Source organism: Akebia trifoliata, chromosome 12 (genome assembly GCF_017979445.1).
Source record: "Akebia trifoliata isolate Shusen 1 chromosome 12, ASM1797944v1, whole genome shotgun sequence".
Taxonomy (NCBI): domain Eukaryota; kingdom Viridiplantae; phylum Streptophyta; class Magnoliopsida; order Ranunculales; family Lardizabalaceae; genus Akebia; species Akebia trifoliata.
Genome location: NC_141386.1, coordinates 4,320,802 through 4,341,105, shown reverse-complemented (window position 1 = coordinate 4,341,105; position 20,304 = coordinate 4,320,802). Strand labels below are relative to the sequence as shown.

The 20,304-nt window shown below is 33.5% G+C and overlaps 1 protein-coding gene across 1 annotated transcript; it reads left to right on the top strand.

The window, feature by feature from the left end:
- The first annotated feature begins 1,611 nt into the window (after positions 1 to 1,611).
- Positions 1,612 to 14,710, top strand: LOC147388711 (Thioredoxin superfamily protein). The gene is made up of 10 exons (XM_086418821.1): positions 1,612 to 1,818; positions 1,937 to 1,981; positions 2,090 to 2,146; positions 2,307 to 2,376; positions 8,439 to 8,480; positions 10,668 to 10,741; positions 12,142 to 12,212; positions 13,241 to 13,326; positions 13,490 to 13,599; positions 14,461 to 14,710. Exons 1-10 carry the CDS (start codon positions 1,660 to 1,662, stop codon positions 14,521 to 14,523), a joined length of 777 nt encoding a protein of 258 aa, XP_086274947.1. The 5' UTR covers positions 1,612 to 1,659; the 3' UTR covers positions 14,524 to 14,710.
- Positions 14,711 to 20,304: the final 5,594 nt, after the last annotated feature.

Here is a 20,304-nt window from a genome sequence, read left to right as displayed (position 1 = left end):
AATGGGTGCCCCAACTAAAACCATGGGTGCCTTTAACACCACTCTTTATTGAAACCCAAGTATAAAAGTAGGAGAGAACACAAAAGGTCAATACATTTAAGGGTACATTACCATTTCGTTTTAATAAGGAAAAATTCCAATTTCAATACACTATCGTAACTTTTATAATCAATGATTTCGATGATAAAATACCTGTGATATTTGACTTTAAAATTATCAGCAATATCACTGGTAATTTATCGGTAAGATATTGGTTATAAAAGTGACGTACAAGGTATTCTTTTATTTCAAAATTAATACATGTCATGTAAAGTTATTCAATTTTTCATATAAATTATTGTTTGGGACTTAAAATTGAGCTATATCTTCTAAAAATTTATTCCTTTCGAATAAGATAAATTTTTAATTTTGAAAAAAATCATTAACTTATATGTTTACTATAACTAATTATAGCTAAGTTATTAATTTTGGAGATAATATGTTAATTTTTTTTTAAAGAATTTTTTTTTTTCAACAAATCAAAATACTATTTTTTCTCACTCCTTCTTGAGAATTGGAACCGATGGAACCTATGTTTTTTTTACGGTTCATGTTCCATTAATTTTGGAACCCAGCCCAGAACTGGTAAGAAACATAATCGAAATAAATCTGATGGTTATGGTTCTAAGTTCTTTACGAACCGAACCGAAGCCAACCCATTGATAAAAAACAAAACCCAACCCCCCCAGTTAGTGAAGTGGCAGCACTGGACCCCTGGAGGTGGTTTAATTTGATAGCTCGCCATGCACCATAACATTCTCTTTATCCCATGTGATCTTGATAAATAACCACCGACTCTAGTTAAACAGGGATGCATAAAGACACGTATAGGGAGCATAAACCAATGGGTGGGTCTATTTGCACACACCAAAATTGCACTTTGCACCCATTTTTCATGTGATAGCCAAGTAACTTTAAAATAAAAATCTACACATCTATTAAATGTACTTTAAACTAAATTTCTTATTTCACCCACCTAGTATTATCAAACTACCCCCGCCCCCTCTCTTTTTTGCATCTAGAAAGATTTTAGTGAGTGTTTTAAATTTTGATGTTGCTTATTTTTCCTATCCTAACACTTTCAATTGAGTCGATGTCGTTTATATAAGAAAATTTTATTTAGTAGGTACCTACTGAATCGGTTTTGTAATGTTTGATATGTATTTATCGAATTTGTTTGATAATATTCAGTAGGTACCTACTGAATATGCTATTATAAATTCTATTTGAAGTAATCAAACAAAATTGTGAAAAATCTTTGATGATTTCGATTTAAAATCATCATTTTGAGATTTTAATAGTATTTTTTTTTAATTTTTTTTATGATTAAATGTAAAAAATGTAAAAGACAATTTAAAAAATAAGATAACTTGTAAAAATAATACCTAAAACCTAATTTACATTGATTCAATCTTTGATGATTTGAGTTTTTTATTTGGTTGGTGGTGGTGTGTACAAGAAGTCAAAATAAAAAAGTAAAATGGTAATTTACTTTTATTTTTATAAAATTCATTTAAGTGGGTGCAATGAGCAGTTTCGGTGTGTGCAAATAGATAGACTCTAAACTAAACAACACACCATCCAGAGGACCAGAATACATCTGAGGATCAGTAACTGTAAATGGAGAAGAAGAGTCGTGATCCGCTTCAATGGCTGAATCTGATGGTCTCAGAGCCATTCTACTTCTACCATTTCCTAGCTTTCTTCTCTTACATTGTCGTCCGCATCTCTGCAACTCAAATCCTCTCTTCCGACTTCTCCAATCGTCTCCTCCATCGTGTAATCCACTCTCTCTCACTCTTCGTCAAATTTCGATCCTCTAGGTTTTTGTGTTAATTTAGGGTTCTTGATGTTTGCTAGTATGTAATTTCGTGATCTGTGAATGTTAATTTTGCAGGAAATTCAAGCAATTTTGGCTCTTTCGATGTTAATTGTGATTAAGGTATTGTTTGTATCTGAAGAAAGTTAATTTTTTCAGTATTTAATGCATCAATTTGTTTGAGATCATATTGAAGATTGTTGTTGATGTTAATGTGTTATTATTCGATAGTTAATCAAAGAGGAAACTTGGGAGGGCTTTGTTGCAGATTCTTTTTTTTTCGCTAAGGTATAGTTTCTTCATCTACTGTTTTTTTTATTTTTTATTTTAAATCCAAAATTTTAAACATGTACTTGAGAGCATTAATGCTTTTAAGTTAAAATTCATTCTGTGCTTTACATGGTCCCAATAATCTGTTTGTTGAATTTGCACGAGTTTTGCTTTGCAGGGTTTCCTTATGGTAGTCACTTTAATCATGGATTATCACTTGGCTCTCTGTTATTCAATCGGATTATTAGGTACACATTTTGTTGTTTTATGTTGTGTTTGAAGTTAATAACTAAAAGAAGAAAAAAAATCATGAAATTTAGGGAAGGTTAGATATGGAAAATGGAATGAAAAACTAATAGAACATATCCACTCATTGTGCACTGAAATGGTCGTTGTCTACCTGCCCAAAAATCCAAAGTCTTCCTTTTTGTTTATTGATATCTTGACTGTTGAATGCATTTTTTTTATTGGCCGGTCAAGTGAGATAAGTGGTCAGTAATTAAGTAGGTGAAGGTGGGTTTTGAACTCAGGTCGTGGTATCAACACTCAGATCTTTAAAACCAACTTAGCAAACTGGCACCTTCCTAAATGTTAAGTACATATTGATGTAACAAGGTACATCGCTAGCATATGATTTGTTTTCTTAGGTATAGATTGTTCATGTTTTTGGGCCTTGCAAGATATATTAGTGGATAAGGTCGATTGAAATTTTCAATTGCACTTCACACAGTTTTAGGACTATAATTGGTCTTGGCATTGTTCTGGATGAAGAGGCCCGACAATTACCAATCTGGTATGTTATTTTTTTGACAATAAAGATATTATAGTAAGAAGGAGTTCTAGAGAACTACATTATTACATAATAAACCCCCATCCTTCTTTGATGAACATGCTTATTTTTATTTTACAAGGTGGAATTTGCGGTTTCCTTCCTTATCATTGCATAAGAAGTCACGAATTAGCTTTTCTAGTTAAGTTCCTCGCTCGAAAAACAAGAAAATAAGGAAAGGAAATAGATTGGGATAGAAGCTATGGCACTCTTTATTATGGTCAATTTACCCCCCTCCCCCTCCCCTCCAAAGCTATCTAGCCTTTTATGAGCTTAGTTTTTTTCCATGCCCTAGTGGGAGACCTATGGGGTAGCGAACTCATCTATTTGACATCCCAAACATCCCATTGAAGGATGGAGGTTGTGGGTGCCAATCTAATGCCACAGATTTTTCTTTTTTAGATCTTAATGCACAATCCTGACACCACTTCAGAACATACAAGTAACCACTGAAAATTTGGACTTGGTCGATAGAAGCTTCCAAAAGAGTAAATTGTAATCTACAAATTGAAGGTGTAAGACTTGAGGGTCTCAAGAGCTGGTCTTAAAGCCAAAAAACTCTCCTATGACTATTGCTCTCTTGATGAGTTCACCAAAAGCTTTGGCTACAATATTGAACATGAAAAGGGATAAAGGGTCGCCTTGCCTAAGGCCTCTAATACCATGAAATACCTTTATGAGTTCCCATTAGTCAAAGTTGAATATGAGGTATATTGAACGCGAAGGTGTCACTTAGCCAAGTGGTAAAGACTTGAGGAGAGTTGATCCCATGACATAGGTTCAAATCACGTTGAACCCACCTTCACCTCCATTAACCACTAACCCTTGCTTGCTTTAAAAAAATGTATATCGAACGCACCACGTAATCCAAGATATCTATCTGTGCTTGAAACCCATTCTTCTTATCATGCATTCCATAAAGTTTCATTTGACATGATCATACGCCTTCTCAAAATCGATCTTGCACACAATACTAGGGGTTTTGGACCTCGTTTTCTACCAAAACTCCATTTATGATTTGATGACCTCTTATGAGAGGTCCTTGCTTAGGACCAATCATAGAGGGAATGACCACCTTTAAACCATTAAGGTCTGGTTGTTTTGTGTCAAAACTTTCATATATTTATAGGGGCTTAAGCACCTCTTATTTTTTTATTATAAATTTTGGGTCATGTTTGGTATAAGTCTAAGCTGGGATCGTTAAGACCTGCTTACATAAGTTGTATGGCATGGAAAATTAGAAATATTGTAAAACACAAAATCTTTTACAACATCGTAATTATCTACCTTCTATAAATAAGTTTGCATTTATGTTGGCCCTTTCTTTCAAAAAGGTATATATTGTCATGCCTTCAATTTATGATCTAGATTTTCCCAAATCTCGAGGGTAGAAAAATCAAAACTTCAAATTTTAAATATGATATGAATTTCTTCCAAATAATTTCGACAGAGTTTCACCTAAAAATTGGACTTATGAAAAATTTTATATGTATAGAAATACATGTATAATCAAAATTCATATATCCACTACATCCCAACAAGTATTCCAACCACCATATTATATCGAATATATATATATATCATTCCTAAACACCCCTCAATATTGTGATATAGATAATAAATAAATATTATTTTATTATAATCATAGTATAATATTAACACAACAATAAGTACAATCCAAAAGTGTAATATACATCAACTACGCATATCCCACATCGGTTGTCAATTATCCACATCATAAACACTAACTCTCACTCGCTGAACATATACATATAAGAAGACAACATACACGATGCCAATATATTCAAGAAAATCCAAAAATACACGAAATAGCTCCACATAAACTCCAATCCCAGTTCACATACAATAAAAATAGTGCTCATCATCCTGATTCTACTATCCCTCTATATAATGCTCCTCATCAAGAACAAACATCTCGATAGCCAGTATATCTGTAATGTTTTATTGGTAGGGCGAGTAACGGGAGTTACCTAATTGTAAACTCATATTTCAAATTAGTAGTCCTAACATAAATAACTAAACAAGTTAATCTATTATAAATAAAGCAAATTTTTAAATAAGTAAACAAAATGAATAAAACGAGAAAAATGTTAATTATTAATAAAGTCATAATGAAATATCTCTCATTTCACAATAAAACAAAAGAAACATAAACATTTCGTAAGTATATCAATCATGGTGGTGTATTTGATAAGAATGACGAGGTATATGACCGATACAAAAGTATCAATCTGTATATTGAAGATCCAATATTTAACTGATGTGGAACCCACCTTTAGTTTTTGATTTTATGGTCAGTTAAAGAATTTACCATAATTGGGTGACTGTGTTTTCCAGCTCAGGTTGATCGTTGATCCCTAACAGAGATCAATCGTTTGATTACTATAGACTGTAAATGATCATTTGACAAACCAACTTCATCATACCGTTGTGGTATGCATGTGTCATCAATCAATCTAGTCATCTACAAACTATATTTATGTTACAATTTGTTATTTTTCAATAAAGATAAGATGTAAACTTCTCGAATAATAAGTACAATGGTATTCTCAAGTAGTATCCCATACTACTGTAAAGAATAATCAAACCCTATTATTCTAGATTAATTGGTTGTTTTCGGATATAGCTATTGATTAATTGTGTAGGTATTGATTAACCCTTTAATGAATAAAAATAATAATAATATAAATTTTCGAAAATTCATTGAAAACAAATTAAAACAAAAAGCGAGTGTGATGATCTTTCCACGTATTTTAGAATTTTAAACATGCTACATGATATGGAAAGCCGTAACTCATAAAACAATAAACATGCAGGTACACTGTCCCACAGTTACCAACCTAATTGCATCCCATGCATCTAATACACAGTGTTCAAAAGCACCTAAACCTGGAAATTCATCAACACAAGCATATACAGTTGAGAATCTCATTCTCGATTTCAACCAATCAAGACTTTCATTATCGATTCCAATTAAAGCTTTTTTTTTTTTTTGTAGATTATTATCCGATCAAAATACACTTTCAAAACAAAACATCTCGACAGTTTTTTAAATAAATACCCTATGAAAAATACTATAAAAATCAATTTGTCTCGAATTTATTTTCTAATTAAACTCACCCAAATTCATTTCTTTTTGTTTCATAACATTAATACATCATTTTTTTTGCTTTGGCGGCCCGCACGTACCATCTACCTGCATGTGACAACAGTTAAATATACCACTTTATGTGGAAGGACATATAGAGACTCGAAGATGTGACCTTGGGAGCATACCCAATCACCCTTACCATCTTAACTAATACATCATAAAAAACATATAAAAGGAATTATTCTACAATTTTATGCAGGGTAGGGTTAAAGGCACCCAACATCATAGCCAATTTTTTTGTCTTTTATGAGTTAAAAGTTTCATAATGGGCTGATTTTTGGTGATGATGATCTATATGGGGAGGAGATCATACTCACCAAAAATCATCCCATTCCGAAACTTCTAACCCCATCAAAAGTGGTTTACAAAAACAAATGGATGATTTACGATTCTTCAACTTGTTTTGATGGGGTTAGAAGTTTCAGGATGGATGGACTGGTTTTTGGTGAGGATGATCTCCTTACCATAGAGATTATCCTCACAAAAAATCAGCTCATTCCGAAACTTTTAGCTCTTATAAGACAAAACAATTTGGTTATGGGTGGGTGCCCTTGGTAATAATTGGGGTGCCTTTAACACTACCCTTTGATGCATGAATTTTTAATTTAAATCATAATAAGACTTGAAACTAATTGTAAATAAAATTTATTTAATTGAAAACTATACTACGAATTTGAAATTGCAAGTTTCCTACCTTTATGGTTGGGTTTTGCACGTTCTTACTAGATTCTAACTTTTTCTGAATAATTTTCTCGGCAAATTGACAAAATTTTCTAGTGATTTGGTAGTTCTCGACGTCGTGAGTATTTTATTTTTTAACGCCGGGTTGTAATTTGCATCACAGATATGTCAAAATTGAAGTTGAAGGTGATGTATACGTACCACTTATGTTTGAACCAGAACCACCTCGTCTCTGTTTCAATGCTCTCAGGACAAATGGGTTTCAACCCATTACACACACAATATATTATTATATAATATAAAATTAATATTATAATATATTATATAAATGGTTAGACATGTAGATTACCAACTTCCTCACATACATTTATATGATATAATATTAATTAAAAATCACCTCTTTAACACTTCTTTAATTTCATTCAACTTCTCTTTTATAAATAACTATACTTGAACATGATTTTATAAAAATTTAGTCATTTTAATAATAAAAATAATAATTAAAAAATATATTTTTTCATATATTTTTCTTCTGTGATGTCTGTTGCATTAGACTAATTTGAACAATATATCTTGGATTTTCGAAATTCCTCACCGATTTTTGTCTATTGATTAAAATACCCCTTAAACCCTAAGTTCATAAAAAAAGTTAATACTTTCATAATTTATCCTACTAAATTCATATTTAAGCATGCTTACGGTTTAAATTATGTTTTTCAATGCTGTTGGACTCAATAGTAACGTCCATTTGACCAACAAAGTTTCCTATACAATTTTGAGTTCTATGTACTTTGGCTAAATGTTTCAATTCTCTGATCATAATCATGGTAAAGTTCCCCAAATGATACATTTCATTTGTCAAATTCTCCTTCTACCAAACCTTTATTTTTGATCGACAATGTTACATTTATTTTCAATATTATTCACAACTTAATTTCTCGATATACATAATAACTTTTCATGACATTACATATATGAAGGCAAAACCCTTTTATTTTAAGTATAATATGTTGAAAATTTTAATATAATGGGTTTCGTACAGGTTTAGCTTGAGTTGGATTTACCTTGGAGTGTAATAGACCCTACGTATTAAAAATGTTTGGTCGGTCTGTGTTGGGTTTGAGTAAGGTAGAACCAGAGTCAGACCCATTTGATAAACTGAACTATCTTTGGAACCTTAGCCATCTCAACTAACTAACTAAGAAATAGGGGAAGCTCATACATAGGTATAATTGAATAGGTCTCGTCTGCACATCTCATTCACAACCCTAACCAGTTTATATGGTTCTTCCTAGATATGAGCCTTATGAGAATGGAAGTGCAATTTTTTTTTTGTTGAGCTCGGAATTGAGTTTATGTTGAAGGTGGCTATCTTGATGAGGTGGTAAAGTCTGTGAGTGGTAATGCCACGGACCTGGGATTGAAACTAATGCGGAACGCCCCTATTTTACCAAAATCAAATCCAATTTTCTTATCTCCCCTCATCATCCTACATCAAAAACTCTGCCTTCGTCTATCATAATAATAATAATAAGTATATGTTGTTTTTAAGTTTCTTTTTCACATTCATTTGTATAGAGGCTTGATCTAATAACTGTTTTACCTTTCTTTAATGTCATCTATTGCAGTGATATTTGTTATAACTCAACAACCTCCTTATCATGGTCTAGGTACGGACCAAACTTGGATTTGCTATGCTGTACTTGTTTTATTTATGTTTCTAAAAAGTTTCTTTACTCTAGCTTTCCTTTAATTGTTTGAATTATTTGTATCACAATATAGATTTGCATGAAGCTATTTATGACAGAATTTTTTTGACACAAACAACAGTTAAGCAATTTGATATAAAGAATTGGATTATACCTGAAGTATGCTGCATCATATTTTCTCATCACTTTTTTTTTTTTTCTCCAAATATGTTCTTTTTTTGGATGCGAAGCATTTCCATGTTCCCTCTTTCAATAGAATTTCTTTTTGTTGATAAAAGGAAAGATTGTCTTCATGTTAGTTTTCACATGCTCCTGTTACGTGCATCATTGCTCTAAATTTTTTTTATATAATTAGCTGCAATTTTATGTCCTTTTCTAGAGTAGTAATTGTAGACACCTTTTTTTCAGTGATGAAAAAATTGGACTGATGCATTTCCTGCAGTTAGCAAGCAGCATTATTCGGTTCTCAGATTAAAATTATGTTTACCGTAAAGGAAAAACTCTGACACCCCAGATATCCAACTTTGGCATTATATGCCAAAGATTTGGAGTGCATTGTTTCTCCATTTAATTCTGTCCAGAGTCTTGTCTTTTGTTATTGAAGGTGTGCTCTTTTTTTCTTTCATTATCTAAATCCACATTCTTTTGGACCTTCCTCTCAAACATAAGCAATCTTCTGTATGTTGAGCAATCTTATTGCCATTTCAAAAAATTGGATCACTATAGGGTGGTGAACAGTCAACTCTAGAACCTCTCAAACATGAGCAATCTTATGTATGTTGACCAGTTCTCGCTCTTTTAGAACCTTCAACTTGAAATTGCAATGGCCCAGGATTCAACCCCCCCCCCCCCACCCATTATTGCCATTTAAAAATATTGGATCACTATAGGGTGCTAAACAATCAACTCTAGAACCTCCCAAACGTGAGCAATCTTCTGTATGTTTACCATTTTAATTTGCTTTTTCTTTACTTCTTCTTTGCTATCAACTGTGTACTTAGATTATCTAACAAGCGAAGTGCCAACTTAGCTAAGTTTATACGAAGTGTGGAATGTTGTTCCCACTTCTAGGTTCAAACCCCCTTGAACTCATTCACTTTGCTAACCACTAAACTTCACCATAAAAAAAATTATCTAATAAACCACTTTTTTATAGTGTAAAATATATAGATTTTATTGTTAATATTTGTTTTCTCAATGATCATTTTACAATTTTGTCTCAAATAATGGGAGTCATTTTATCAGGTCTTGATTAACATGCATTCATCCAGGCATGGTTTTTTGTTATGATTTCCTTCTGTTTTTCATGGCCGAGTCTCCCTTATTTGATCAGAACCTTGGTTTATAAATAGGATTATACTCCTGAATTTTGGTCATGTTCAAATCTGTATTCACAAATCTTGAAGTTGAGTGTTAAGGAAGTGATACATTAGCATCCTTGATCTTGTTTAATTTTTGGTATTTACAATTACCCCAATGTCGAGATTCAATATTTTGATTTGGGCTCTTAATTCATAGGCATTGATTGTGACATGATTCTTGCGCATAATCTCCTTTTATTTTCCTTGTGGTTTTCCCTTTTGGATAGGAATCCTAGGTTGCCACTGGGATTCAAGTGAATTTTGATCATGTTTGAATCTAACATCTCGAATCTCGAAGTTTTGTTCTTGAACTTGCTTTTGGCACTGACAAGTGATAGCATGAAAACTCGTTAAACATTTCCACAAAAAAATATGAGGTCAATGGTTGTTGAAGGTTATGTTTGATAAAATTGTAAAATGCAACAATTTAGTTAGTTACTAGAAGAGGCCATCATATTTACATACTTCTGAGTGTAGATGGGGTAAATAAATTTACATATGGATGCATTAATGATGTGCCACTTAGCTTTAATGGGTGCCAGTGCCCAATGTTAGCTGCATGGTGTCAATAAGATGTTTATATACATCATATTGAATTAGAATAAGCAACAACATTTTAATGTTTGCTATCTTTGTCAAATTTTGTAGCTAGTTTCCATATTTTCTTTATTGTCAATTACTATGAGCACGATTGCGTTGAAATGGTGTACATTTAGTTAATTACAAGAGAAACTGATGCATATGATTTGATAATCTCAAATCTCATTCTTTTAGTTGTCTTTTCTAGGTGATTCAAGTAAGTTGACACCATTGCAATTGGAAGTCTTATTGACCGAGGGGAACACATCAAGATTCTGGCTGGTTAGTCTCTTAAACTTGTTCATGAAATTCTTAATCCTTCGTGAATTTCCAACAAGTTACCGGCCTCTGCTGATCCTCCTCTTGTTTTCATATATCGCAACTTCATTTACTGGTTTGAGGAATTTCCCATGCAGTATCCAGCTTCACTTTCCACTGATAAACATCCAACAGATGTTAATCAATGGAGAGGAGTTTACCTTTATATGATTTAGCCGTGGTGATTTGTGCACCAGGATTCTCCTACTGGTAGAGAACCATAGACTGTATCCTTAGTTCTAGATCCTAGTGGACTTATGAAAAGAAAATAGGGACATCCAATCCTCATTGAATAATTAATGAATCCTGGAAACACGACATTCCAACAATTATTCCTGCAAACCAGGTTAATTGAACCTCCGAAAGAATTATTGTCAACATTAACAGAGCTTCATCCCAACCATTCAGGTTAGCAACAGAATATTGTTCTACCATTCAATTCAATCTAGATCCTTTTCTTCTTTTAATGTGCACGCTCTTAAAGTTTTCTTACTATTTCAATCCACATTCATTACGACCTGCCTATCACCCTAAGAATGTTAAACCTGTGCCAAAGTGCTTAGAGAATGATGGGTATGTCAGAAATCATGTGCTGTTATTTAGTAGGTTTTGCAACCCATTAATGGGTTTGATGAATTTTAGGGATACAAGAGTTTTTTTATATTGTTTTTTAGGTTATTTTGAGTCCTACTTGTTCTAGAAGTTCATTATTAGGTATTTTTAATCTAGTAAAAGAGTTTTTGTCGAGTTAAATTTTTTACTATTTTGGAAAGTTTTTAGTTTAGAAAGTTACCATTTCAAAAAAGTTACCTTGGAGTACAAGGTAGAGTCAAATTGGAAGTCCTTTAGGTTACTGGTTTTTTTTTCTATTTAAACAATGTGATAGATTGTTTTAGGTAAACTACTAATGGGTAATTTTTTTTACAAAATTTCTAATTTTCTTGCTTGAATGTTGGAGCATTCAACTTGGTGATGCCTTGGAAATCGTTGGTGTGATAAATTTATCATCTTCTTCTTCTCTCTCTCTCTCTTTTTTTTTTTTTTTTTTTTTTTTCTGTTTCATATGGGTTCAACTTGTGATGCGTTGCTATAAACAGGAAGGCAAATTTAGGGGCATTTGATTTGGGCATGTTTCAACTTGTGTGGTGCAAATTACCTGTTTGCCTCCCATTGGCTTACTAAGTGCCTTTTAACAAAACCCAGCAGTGGTTTTCATTCGTGCCACATAAATGCGATGATCTGTTGCTACACAACTTATTACTTGTCTGGGGTCTTGACTTAAAAATGGTGTATGTCAGCATTTGCATGTGTTTATGTACAATATGATGGTGCTTTCTCACGAATGACCACCTCATGTTCAACAGGTAGAATTTCGAGCTTCATGTTCATCGACTTGCATACGAACAAGTCGGATATTTCCTGATCTCTCAATTACGTAAGTTTCTTGTAGCCTTACTGCACCATAAATTAAACTTCGACCTCTTCATTTTGACACCTTGCATCAACATATACGCCTTATCGCTAATACTGAGGTCAGCAATATCAGCAACTTGTAGGGGTTACTAAACAAGACTTTTTTTTGCTACGAAATCAAAGGTTTTGTGGTAGGAGTGCAACTTGGTTCGGTTTGGGGCCAAATTAGAACCAAACTGACATAGGTCGGTTCCACTAAATAAGAACCAAAACCAAACCAAATTGGCATGGAACAGAACTAAGGTCGGTTTTGTTCGGTTCTATTGGTTGCCAATATCCTATATACCTTCTTAGAAGCAACATATTTTTTAATGATATTAAAAAAAAAAAAAAATGAAATGAACCAACATAGGTTGGTTCCACTAAATAAGAACCAGAACCAAACCAAACCGAACCAAGGTTGGTTTGGTTCGGTTCGGTTGCCAATATCCTATAAACCTCCTTAGAAGCAACATATTTTTTAATGAAAATAAATATTTAAAAAAATGAATATGAAATTTCATATAATAACTCATTAATCTATCCATAAAATAAAATAAAAATCATTAATCTATCTCCTAAATCCTACAAAGTAGTAAGTCATTAAATGTTCGGTTCTATACAAGCCTTGAACCTTGAACCGAGAACCGAACCAAATTGATCGATTCTTCATTTTCTCAACCTAGAATTGAACCGCTACTTGTTCCAAACCTGCCCAAAGCTATCAGTTTAGCTCAATTCTCGGTTTGAACTGGACCAAGTTGCGCACCCTAGTTAGTGGTCGGTAGAGGTGAAGGTAGGTTTGATGGATGGGATTTGAACCTAAGTCATGGGATCAGCAATCCTCAATCCTTAACCAACTTAACTAAGTTGGCACGTTCACTAAAACAAGACTTTCTTATGGAGTATGTATTTGTAACTGCTTTTCATACGTTTAGTGTATGTATCATTTTCTTGTCTGAAGCATTACTAGTTGTTTTTATGCATGCTCATATTACTATCTTGTTGCAGATACTCAAACAAAAATCTGTCTTTTGGAATAGTGGATCTTGGTCTCTTCCCAAATGCTGCAGAAAAATTTGGAATATCTTTGAGCAGTAAATGAATCTAACAATCACATTTTTCCATACATCTTCTGATTATCATACTGTTCAATATTTCTTTTGAATGTAATGCTTCGCTAATTTCCAAATATTACATTGATGATTTTTATGTTTTTCCCATTATTACTGAATTTGTAGTCCTTGTTCAAACTTGTAGTGTCCATGGGCCAACTTCCAACCTACATATTATTTGACAATGGAGTGGAGGTTGCACGCTTACCTGAGGTGGATTTTGAAGCAAAGGCTTCTCGTCCGCCCATCACTAAGGTATATCCTTCAAGTAATTTGCAAAGCTTAGAGGAAATTATTACTGCTTATTCATAATCTTTGTATGTTGACCGAATTTTTTATCTGATGATCTGTTATTATGTTTAATAGCTAGATCATGTCTTTGTTATCTTATATAGTTGAAGGTGCCTCTGATCATCTGAATAGGGTTTTCTAATCAGTACATTTATAAAATATACTACGAGTGAAATAACCATTATTCAGTTTTATCATAGAGTAGATTAAAGAGTGGGAATTTGGCATATATGTTTGTTTTAGGACAAAGTTACAAGTAACCGTAATATCTAATTGAGTGAAGTTATAACTAGTGTGTGATGGCATGGGATTACTACTAGAGAAACCAATTATCAGTCGAATGGCTCTAGCTGTTCAACCTTTAGACACCACAGCCCTTATTTATGCTTCAACTTTAGCAACAATTGAAATCATTCTCCAATTAAGCTCCATAGTAAAATAACTCCTTTCTATTAGGGTCATGGATTATTACTTTAAAGGAATATTTTCCCAAGAGTTTGATTTTTATCGGGGAATTGTTTGTTATGAGTGAGTAATGTTTTGGTTTGTTTTGAGGCTCTCTTTGTATTTCATTGTTATTTGTAAGGTTGGATCGTTCTCGGCCTCCTCTCTTTTAGAATGTATTATATCAAATGTTTATAATTAAAAAAAAAAAAATTAAGTGTCACCAAGAAAGCACCAATTGATTAAGAGACTGTCGGTATCATTGGATAACAAGTTTGAAAGAATATTAAGAGTTCTATCATTGTTGGGACCTTGATGTCAAATAACTGGGACTAGGCTTTGTTGATTGATTGATTGATTTTTATTTTGTTTGTGTTGCAGAGACTTCTTTGTCGACATTTTGAGCTTGATCGACACCTTATCGAATACATACACATTAAATAGATAAATATTATTTAGAGAGACCCCTTATTGTAAAATCAAATGTTTTGTGTGCTTCATTTTTTTTCTTTTCCCCAGGCTACGTTTTCTTTAAATTACCTCAAAATTTAGAGATGTAAACGATCACACTTAAAAATGTATGCTTAAAACAGTGAAATTGTACAAGGTATTATGGCCAGCTGGGAATCAATTTTGAACTGCAAATTATGGTTTTCAAATTTTTACAGAAAACCCCCAATATGGTTTACTCACAGCTCTCTACAAAGGTAAATAATATTAAAGGAATATGCCTTGGAACCCACATGGGATGTGATGTACTTGTCCATGTATTTATGTATCGTTCCATTCGATCTTTTAGATCCCTATTTGACCTCGACGGCTATCGTGTGGGTGTGAGGTAGAGAGAGAGAGAGAGTTTGGTGCGGACGGTTTGCCCAAGCCAAAGCCAAGGTTGAACAAGTAAATGGGTGGTGTAGCCCAAGCTGACCCAATTATTGGCATATTGGACTTTGCTAATAAAAGGAGCATGGTTTTAAAACTCGTTTTGACATCTCATATGTGAACGAGACCGAGTTGTCTCAGACAAGTTTTCTGATACGTTTCAGACGTCTTGTTCAACACTTAGAAAAATGAATGTGGGGTTTTAAATCTTGTCCAATGCATGGACTTGTCCATGCCAGATATCGAGATGACTTGGGTGATACGTCTTGGTCTTGGACGAGTTTTGAAACCACGAAAATGAGTGTTACCTTCATCAGTTACTGCTTGTGACACATTTTCAGGTCTCCCCGTGCCTTGCAGGTTACCTTTTGAGCCCAATGACCCAAAAAGCTTTTGCCCACGGACCTTCGACCTTGACTATCTTAGGCTTTTGCCCTTTGTGAAAAAATTTCCTCAGTTTGGGTTGCCTAATTCGCAGTGTAGCCAATCATCCTCTCGAACCAATTACTGATGATAATCTTCTTTGTAAGCTTATCTCTCATCAAAGCTAGTTGGGCATTTTAACTCACCTTGTGATAGATTAACACACCAAATATCATTTTGATTAGTTATTTTAAGCAATGTTTTAAAAATCGAATCGATGATCAAATAAAGAATATGTCGAATTGGTCAGATCACAGTGCTTGAACCGATTCATATTTATTAAAAGCTTAAAATTATGTATAGATTTTTCTTATATTTCCTTTATTTATATTCATAAAAGGATTACACTCGGAAAAAAAAGCCCATGGTATAAAATCAGGTCGAACCCAGTCGGACCACCAGTTCGGTCCAGTTGATTTTATACATTCTTCGAGATTCGCACTCTCATCGAACAGGCTGGACCTAAGGACGACATCGTATGTGCACTTCCGTAAAAACGAATCCAAAACTGTCACAGTCATCTCATCACATGTCAACGTCGGCAAAGGATGCATTTGTCATTAATAGAAAAAAGAGAGGACAGAAACGTCTTTACATAGCTCTTTATTTACTTACACGCGGAGCAGTCCGGACAACCAAGAAAACTGTCTAGTGTCACATTAAAGGAATACTTTAACGACTTCCTAGAAGAATGTCTTTGGCGCGAACTCTGACACCCCAAAAAGCGACGCGTGGCCCTATTTTTTATTTTGGTGGGTCCCACTTCATCACGGATTTACACATTTTAAAAATTATTTTTCACAATTTTTTTTTGGCGTGAGTGCGTGGTGGGCCCAGAAGATTGGTCCCCAGATGTATACTTTTGCAGTAACCTCACAAAGCTAATGTAGGTAAAATAAAATAAAATAAATGTTAGACACGTGTAGGACTGTGGACGTTTGACAAAGAACAGTGCGATTTTCTTTGAGAAAACGGAAGTCGCGGAACTTGGTCCGCTGCGGTCGTCCACCGCCATCTTCGTTGACTCACTCCATTTTCTCCAGATGAGAAATAAGAAAAGTAGTTAAAATTTTCAATCAAAGAATAATGCTTAGGTGACCCTAAGGATTTACCTCATTTCACACTCTGTTGAATTGGAGGTGTGTAGCAATCATAGATGATTTTTCATTGAGATACAAGTTAAAAATATCTATGATTTGATGCACACTTCCACATTAGAAAATTGTGAATAATCAAATAAGAATAATGCCGAAGTGACTTCAAAATTGGACCTTGCATCGTGCACCCTATGTTTTTTCCTTGAGATACAAGCGAACAAGTTTCTATGATTCCTATCATCTTTTATGTCAAGATGTATGATATGAGGTCCAATCTTGAAGTCAATCTAGCACGACTCAACTAATCATGGGTTATAAGTTATAGGCTGCCTTTTTTTATCTATTTGAAAAGAGTCGTGCTGGAGTGACTTAGAGTTGGAATCTCATATCGCACTTCTTGACGTGAAAATGGATAAGAATTGTAAATACTTTATTACTCGTATCTCGAAGAAATCATTTATGATTTTCATACTCTTTCAAGTCAAGAATTGCGATATGAGATTCCAACGTGAGGTCAGTTCACCATTATTCATTTGAAAAAGTTCTTATTCTCTTTTTTATATGAATATTCTTTTAATAATATTATATTCTTTAAAAATGGTCATCCAAACAAGAACTTTTTTCAATTATTGTATTTTAAGGGAACTATTGCCCCCACAACAAGATTTCATTATTATATAAATAAATAGATATTTAAATGTTGGTGGTAAGTACACGCTCTCTCCCTTACGCTTCTTAAAATTCAAAATCAATGGAAAGAGAGGGAAATAAGGATTTGGAGATATTTTCCTTCAAGAAAATGAAAAAATGTCCCAAATCCAAAGAGTTCTAAGAGAGGGAGAGGGCCACTAAGCAGAAAGAGTATGGAGAGAATTTTCTTTAATGAAAACTAAGATCAAATCCTATAAGAAAAAGAAAGAGTAATGATTTTATGACTCCCCATGTGGGATATTCAAAATAATCTCTTGATGTGGTATGTGTTAGAATCATAGATTTTTTTTGCTCTGGATACACAACTACATATATTTATGTGGATGTATATATGTGTATCCCGAGCCATAAATCTATGGTTCTGACACATGTCATGTTAGGAGAGTATTTTGAGTATGTCACATGGGGGAGTCATATTAAATGAGTGATTTCAACAACTAGCCAATGTCCTTTGATTGGAATAAGGTGAATCAATTTCGATTGATCGATCAAAGAGTTGCTTTCACTATGAAAATTTTGAACCCTTTCTCCATCTCTACATGAATCTTGAAGAATAAAAAGGAACCTTCTTCTTGAATGAGATAAGGCTTATCTTCAATGTCATAGGCACTCTCCATGCCCCTACACATCATCTTCCACTGGTAGCATTGGTTGTTAGTCACATAAACAATTGTTCATTCAAAAACTCTATTTCGGTCTTAAATGCCAAAGAATGAGAAAAAAAAAAATAATGGTGGTACAATTGATTTTCAATAGGGTTAGGGTATCATGCACGAAATCCCAATCTCTATTGGCTATAAAATCCAACGGCTTAAAACTTAAATGGGTTTTGTTAATGTGTGCCCTAAGGCACAAGTTAAGGTGCAATAAATACACTTTGGAACTTGGAATCTGAGGTATTTTGGTAAAAAATAATTGTTAAAGGTATTCTTAGTACAAAATCCAATTTCCAAAGTGTATTTATTGCACTTTAACATGTGCTCTTAGGGCACAAGTTAAAAAGACCCAATTTTTATATAACCCACTTCTTGTTGATTATTTATTTATTTTTTTATTAAAATATATACTGTTTGAAAGCAGGTTTATAGGATAGTGCCAACTGGCCACCCAAGAATTGAACCTATCCGACCTTAGTTCGCTTTGTTTTGGTTCGGTTCTATGGTCAATTCGGTTTGATTCTTGTTTTTGTTTAGTAGAACCAACCTAGATTTTTCGATTTGGGGCAAATCCAACATTGCTAAACAAATAAATTTTATAAATTAGTTTATTTAATCTTTCGTTGCTTTTTCTACAAGCTTAACCCCCTAACTTTTAATTCAGAATTTTTTAATTGAAATGAAATCTTATACACACCTTCGTTTATTATTTGTTATTTATTCTTTCTTAGTTATTTAGTACCACCTTGCCTAGGAAGAAAAGTGCTCTCAAACCTATGTATGGTTGTTCACTTTTTTTTTTTTTTTTCCTTTAGTTGCTATCGGAGATTAAACTTTAGTGCTAGGCAATGAAATTATTGCATTTGGATCGGTGTACATGTGTGCTTATGAGAAATACTTCACACATACACATCGTCGTGCAAAGCTTTTCTTATTTATTCTTATGTGATTGCATGTCTAAAGCAATACAACATGGCGTAAGTGCACCTAAGTTATGATCATGATACCACTACCTGAAAAAATGGGTAAATTTGACGTCCAATTCCACCAAAAATTTGATTAACACTAGGTGAAAAATGAAAACTTTGACGGACCAAGGTCAATGATTATTATAATTATTTTTTATGTTCCCTGAATTTGTTGAATCTAGGGAACATGGCTTCTATATTTCGTGGGTCTTGGTCCGTTGAATCTTTTAGTTTTCACATGATATATAAAACTATCAGACCTTAGTATTGAAATTACCCCTTTTTCACGTAATTTTTAATGGTACGATTAGATTGTGTAGGGCACCTAAATGAGGCAATGAATCGAGTTGACTAGTGGTTTTAAATTGATCCCTTAAACATGATGGCAAGTGCAATCTTCCATGCCTGAATATTAACAATTGATGTTAATTTCGAACTAGATAACCATTGATCCAATCTTTCAGGATCCTCCTCAATTACAAAAGCCAAAGGTTTTATATACCCATAAAAAGCTACATGAAGAGTATAACTAATAGGTTTTGGGATGATCGAGGAACTATATTTTCTCTGTCAGTTTAGAATTTCGATAAGACAAATGCTAAAATGATTCGTTGACACGTACACGATTTGTATGCAGTTGACATGGCAAGTGCATAGAATCATACATATTTTCCTTGTGTACTCCGAAGAAAAGATCTATGGCTCTATGCTCTTGTCATGTCAACCGCGAACATTCCAGGCGTCGCCTTATCATGACTTTATGAACAAACATGTTTATTTAGTTTTTAGTTCTTCTACATCAATGCAAGCTATGTAGATTGTTCATTGTTCAATATGCATTTGGATATGGTGTCCCATTTCTATAAATAGAAACAATGTCTACGAGGCATACTTTGATTAGAGAATAAAAACATTAGGTTGTGTGTGCGGCTTGGTTAGAAGCCCAAGGTGTTTTAAACTCCAATTAAACCGTCTTCTATGAACCGGACACCTTAGTGGATCACGAGCCTTTTAAATTTTGAGTGGAAGATCAAATTGAAAATTTGTCAAACTTATTGGATTATGGTTGGATCTTTATTCAATTTGTTTGGACAGTAGTAGTACATAATACTTAAAAATATTTAAATGGTCCAGTAACGAGCCAATTTAAACCGGTCCAACCCTAATTGCACCGGTCCGGTTTCTGAAACACTAAATAAGATTTGGTGAAGCTAACACCACTCAAAGTTGTCTGCCATCACTGTTAAATTAAAAAATAAAAAATAAAAGAAAAAGACATAAGGACTCTGCCATTGCTACTTTGACCAAGCATTTTCAACGTTGAAAATTTCAACTCCGTTACGCTTTGGTTTGACGAGTGTACATTCTTCTTGTTTACTATAACCTAGGACTGAGTATTTTGGGGGCCACATGAGTTGGTCTTTGAAACCTTATTAGTGGCCACGTGTAATGTTCTTACAGCTCAACCCATCAGATCACTAAACCTAA

Excerpts from the sequence above, each read along its gene's own strand:
- LOC147388711 (XM_086418821.1), top strand. The coding sequence starts at position 1,660 with ATGGAGAAGAAGAGTCGTGATCCGCTTCAATGGCTGAATCTGATGGTC. Across the intron at positions 1,819-1,936 it reads CCAATCGTCTCCTCCATCGT|GAAATTCAAGCAATTTTGGC; the intron begins GTAATCCACTCT and ends TTAATTTTGCAG. Across the intron at positions 13,600-14,460 it reads CTCGTCCGCCCATCACTAAG|AGACTTCTTTGTCGACATTT; the intron begins GTATATCCTTCA and ends TTTGTGTTGCAG.